At 52.5% G+C, this 5,549-nt stretch overlaps 1 protein-coding gene across 1 annotated transcript in view; it reads right to left on the reverse strand.

The window, feature by feature from the left end:
• Positions 1-5,549, reverse strand: part of TANC1 (tetratricopeptide repeat, ankyrin repeat and coiled-coil containing 1) — a gene marked incomplete in the record, with an annotated part of 175,626 nt that overhangs the window by 1,059 nt on the left and 169,018 nt on the right. The window contains 4 exon segments of the mRNA XM_027768446.1: positions 1-757; positions 1,326-1,426; positions 2,240-2,386; positions 4,065-4,156. Of these exon segments, the coding sequence (XP_027624247.1) occupies positions 238-757; positions 1,326-1,426; positions 2,240-2,386; positions 4,065-4,156 (860 nt within the window).

Raw genomic sequence — 5,549 nt, forward strand, 5'->3', positions numbered from 1 at the left:
AGCCGCTCTGCAGTTTTTATCTTGCTGGGCAAGGGAAACGCAGACCCGCTCTCACTGCGCTGCAGCTGGACGCTCTGGCTGGGGCCCAGCCGGTCCCCAAAATGGCCACAGCCGGGGGCCCCGGAGAAGGTACCAGCACCCTCCACGTGATGGTTTCTGCTCCCCGCAGGTGCCGTGGGGACTCTTCCTGGCATGGGGCTCGGTGGAGGGTTCTGAGAAGGGACCTGACTTTTTATGCTACCGTTTCTCCCACCCGCCGGGCCCGGGCCTGGGCCTGGGCCTGAGCCCGAGCCCAGGTGCTGGCTGGTTTTCACGATCTGGGCCTGCCTGGTGGGCTGCAGGACCACACCCGGCCGGGCCACGGCCTCCCGCGGGGGCCTGCTTTCCCGCGCGGCCCTGCGGCGACGCCGGCCTGCCTTTGGGCTGTAGCCCCTCTTGGAGACTTCGGATGTAAGGGGACTGGGCAGCCGACGCGGGGTGGCACCTGGGAGGCGGGGAAATGGGCTCTTCCAGCGGAGAAGTCTCTTCCTCTTCCGCCTCCTCGAGGTGGAAGTGGTCGTCTAACCCCGGGGTCGGGGCGTCCTCCTCGTTGTCCGAGTCATTGGCGGAGGGCGGCGGGCCCTGCTGCCTCTGCTGCTGGCTCCGCTGCAGCTGCTTGCACTCCTCCTCCACGCGGGCCAGCAGCCTCTTGATTTCCTGGTTGGTGGGGCAGAGCGTCACCGCCTCCTGCAAGTCAGCCAGGGCCGCCGCGAACTGCCTTCGTGGGAACACAAGACAGAGTCACAGCCCTGCAGACCTGGCCCGCCAGCTCGCAAAGGACAGCCATGTGGTCAGAAAGAGACGGGGGCCGGGATGCCTCACGGGTCCGGAATGACCGGCTAAGCGGCAGCTGAATCCTAACTCGAGCCCCGCTGCAGGCCCTGCAGTGGCTATGGACTGGGCTGGAGGGCGGCCAGCAACTTCACCAGGATGCCAGCGCTGCAGGGCCTCCGTAGCCATGCCCTCCTGCCCTCCTCTAATGCTGGTTGCTAGTCCTGAACCACCTGCTCTGCTCCACGGCTCAGTGCCTCGGGCTGGCAGCTCCACTGCCACAGGGACTGGACTAGGAATTTAACGGCTCAGGATGTCGGTGCTGGGGCTGGGGAGAACAGATGTCAGGCAAAAACAGAAGGCCACTGAGAATGCCAGCTACCTCTTGTGGAAGCTGGAAATCAGAGGGGACAAGGCATCTAGAATCACAGAAATCCTTATAAACCTCCCCAAATTCAACTAGTAGGTTTGATCCCAAAGAAGAAACATCATCTCTTAGTCACCCCAGACAATACCTGCTATTCCTCTTCGCTCTTGCCCTGGCATAGAAGGCTTCATAGGACTTGGGTTTCAATTCCAGGGCCTTGGAAGCAAATTCTTCTGCCAGGCCAAAGTCCTGGTATCAAGATTGAAATGCACAAGAGTCAAAGGCAGCTCTGACACCTGACGACGGGGAGTCCTCCCTAAGGGGCAGTAGAGCTGGGCCATGACGAGAAGGATTAGGGCAAAGGGTGGTTTCCTGGCCAGCTTGTTTGGTTCAAAGTCAGGCGATTAATGACAGCTTCTGAGTGTTCTCAGAGAAGCAGGAATTGACAGCCCAGGAGCGGGAACCGTAGTGGCAGAAGAGGCAGGGGTCAGGGGTACCCCAAGGGAGGACCCGCCTGGGAGCAGAGCCCAGCAGGAAGGCAGACCCCAGTGACGAGGGTAGAAGGATGAAGGTAAACACAATGGAAAATAAATGCTGAAATCCACTAGTTATAATTAGCTATGAGTTAACTACTACTAGTTATAAATGAACTAGTCATGAACAGAGACTCTGAGTAAATGGAACGTGCAGGAGGCAGGCCGAATAGACTCTCTGAGTAAATGGAACGTGCAGGAGGCAGGCAGAGGACAGACCTCTGTGCAGGACTTCCCTCTGTATCTGGGGTGGGTGACTTGGGAAGATGAGGCTTATCCCTGCAGGGGCAGTTTGCCTTTGCTTCCCACCCCTGAGGCAGAGGAAACTGCACCCAGTGCATCCCGCCCACACCTGGAGGGATGGGTGGTGACAGCGAGCCCAGGAGGATCAAACAAGAGAAGCAGCTGCTCACAGCCCAGGACCACGCAAAGGTGCTAACAAGTCAGACAGCAAGGCCCGGATCTGGCCCTCCCCGCATGGTAAAGTTCTACTGCTATAGGACTGGCCCGCAATGATGGGACGACTTACGTTTGTTTTTCTTCGACATCGAGACAAGTTGAGATAGAGGGAAACTCTTAGTTCATTGAAAGGTCTCATGTCCTCTCCAAATCCTTCCCGAGGAAACTTCCGTAAGGCGTACTGGTACCTCTGGGCTGCCTCTTTCATCTTCCCTTTCTAGGATTCGAAATCACAGAAATGCATCCTTTTTCAGAGGCTCTCAACTGGTAAGCATCCCCAGCCAGAGACCCTTGTGATGGCTGTTCCCCGCACAAAGCCATTACAGAATGCGGGGAGTATCCGAACGAGTAAGGCCCGCTAGGAGCTGGGATGCTGGCTGGTCTGAACACGTGCGGCCTCCCTGTCCTCACCTGCACCTGCAGCCTGTGGCTTCCCACATACGAGGACGGTCTTACGATGAGAGGTGTTTATAACTGCCAAACTGACACCTATCCATCTTAATGCAACAGATTATCTTTTGGGTATATTTTCAAAAATGTTTTCATCAATGGTATCTCATCTGAAGGTATTCGAATGCAAAGGGTGATAGAAATCAGATGAAAAAATGATGCAGCTCCTAAGACAAGTAGAGCCTTGTGGACAAACCTCGAGCTTGCTGCAGAATAGTAATTTCTTCCTTTAAGGGCAACTAAAGCGAGGGCTTTCCAAATCAGGACAGCACCACACATCATTTTCAAGGCTAAAGAAATCCAATTGCTCAGGCATTCCCGCTGCACAGCAGGTATGAGGCCTGTTGAAAATGGCTTGGTATTTCTGACATAATTGCCTACCAAAATCCATATTAAAACCACTTCAAAGCCCCAACAGTACACACTCTCAACTCAATTTCAAACTGACTCCAAGCCAGGAATCCTGCTGGGCTTCTATATGGCTGTTTATTTGTTGCTATTTACAAAAAGAAAAGGAAAAAGCCTGAAACGTAGCCAGCACAGCAGCTCATTGTAAAAGGGATTAAAATGGTCATAATCTAGTGGTTTTTTTTTTTTTTACTATAGTCTTTAAATTCTCTCTAATCACAGATCCAGAAAGGATAGCAATCTGCATCAGTGGCCTAGAGATCTATCTAAACCAGACATAGGCAAACCTTGCAGGCCAAACCTGGCCGGCTACATGGGTTTACAAATAAAGTTTTATTGAGACACTTCCATTCCCTGGCCTCCCCACAGCAGAATCGGGGAGTTGGGACACAGGCCAGATAGTCTGCCATGCCTAAAGGACTTATTATCTGGCCTGTGTCACTGATCTCAGATCTAAACCAATATTTTGGAACTCACATTTCCATTTCTAAGAGAAAACTGAAAAAAATCAGTCTCTCGCATATTATATATTACATATTATATATTACTTGACTGTCTTAAGTATCCCTAGAAACACTTTCAAATTCTAGACATTTATAAATTTTGATAATTAGATAGTACAGACTTGAGACATTAAATGGTTCTTTTCTTTGGGAAATGTCTCCTGGGTGCTCCTTTCCCATGTTGTCTTATGACTCAGTCGCTGCCTGGGCTCTGAACCCGAGGGGTGCAAAAGGCTAAGGAACCTCCTACAGGATGTGTCAACTGATTGGACAGCTCTCCTTCATGCCGTGTCTTCAGGCACAAGACACAGCAACAGCCTCAAGGACTAGTTCCAGATTCATGGTTCTCAGACACAAGAAGGAACTTTCTACCCTTAAGATATGAAACAAGCCTGGGCACAAGGCCAGGTTACCCCTCCTGGAACTCCTAGGACCGTGAGTTCCGTATACTCTGCTCAGCACGGCTCAGCCACGCCAGTCTTAGTGTGGCTGCTAGGAGTCAGATGCCACAGGGTAGAAGGGGACACCACTCACCTTGTACATCACATTTCCTTCCTCCACTAATTTCTGTAACAGTATAATCAAAATATCAGGTTTGGAAGTGGCCATCGCCCAAGCAGCATTTCCTGCAAAACAAACATGCATCAGCAATGCTTCAGAGGTCCTGGCACACAGGGGTCAACTCTTACGACACTGCAGCTGCAGGTCACAGGCAGCGGGAGTCACAGCTGTGTGTTGTGGGCCCCAGGCAACAGTGATGTGCGGGTCACGGGGAGCTGCTTCAGCTCCAAACTATCTCATACCAAACAGGCCCTGAGGAGGGGATGGCCAGAACAAAGCTGTGGTCATTCTACAGAAAATGGTGACGAGAAAAATGGACATCAGAGCAGGCACAGCCCGCCCCAGCTAGGCCAGGCCTCAGTCACTTCCTGAGTGTCCTGTAGCACCTACCATGACGGTGGGGCAAGCAGAAGGGCATGTCCTTGGCACTGAGGGCCCTGTGCAGCCCACTGCTGGTCCACCCTAAGATGGCTTAGCTTGGGCCTCCTACTCGTCTGTGCCCAAGTTCTCTCCTGGCCCATGGCAGGCCACAGTCTTCTCTCTGACCCTCTCCTGAGCGCATGGGATGTTGAAGGAGGAGGGCTGAAGAGCATGGACTTGGGGGTCCATGCTCGGGCTCACTCGCTCTGACCTTGCGAAGTCAGCCTTCCCCTTGGTCTGTGGTGCCTTGGTCTCATCTGTCAGAGGACGGCGTCATCATTCCCTGCTCACAGGGCTGCGGTGAGGGTTAGCTTAGATGGAAACTGCTTAGCATAGTTCCCGACTAGTAACTGCCTAATGTTAGCTGGCACCTGCCCCAACCAGTGTCACCGTTGGACGGCATCGCTACACGAGGCCAGGGCACACAGGCTGTATGTTTGCGGTCCTGGCTAACTGGGGGCTGAGGCAGGGCGCCACCAAGGTGAGACTCTACTGAGGACACCTGTCTCTCACCCTCCTCTTCCTCCAAGCTCTTGCTCTCATAAACAAAATAATGTTAGTAAGTAGCATTTTCCTTGCAGTCCCCTGCCCAGAACTGCTCTTAGTCAAAAGCCTCAGGTATCCAAGTGGAACGGCCAGACTCCAGGGCTTCTCTCCCCACACTCTGAATAGCATGCAATGCAACCAGCCAGGCAGAAGGGCTCTCCCCCTTCAGCACCCAGATGACCTTAAGTGAGCCCCATCCTGCCCCCTTGACATTTAGAAAAAAAAACATGAAAGCAAAGCATTAATGGGACAAAGAAATGTGGTATTACCTGTTGAAGATATTTTATAGTTTTAAAAACTGGACTAGGGAGAAATGTTCACATACTGAAATATTCACTTTGTAAGCTAAATAATGTGCTTGGATGTATAAAAGAAAATGAAATAAAGAAAAAAAAGAAAAAAAAAGTCACATGGCCTCTCCTTCGCAGAAACTGTGCTGGGGCAGCCCCTCCCCACCCAGCGACTGGCTTTACTCTAGGGGTGCCCAGCCCT

The sequence above is a fragment of the Tupaia chinensis genome, unplaced genomic scaffold, assembly GCF_000334495.1.
Source record: "Tupaia chinensis unplaced genomic scaffold, TupChi_1.0 Scaffold146346_1, whole genome shotgun sequence".
In the NCBI taxonomy this organism is placed as follows: domain Eukaryota; kingdom Metazoa; phylum Chordata; class Mammalia; order Scandentia; family Tupaiidae; genus Tupaia; species Tupaia belangeri.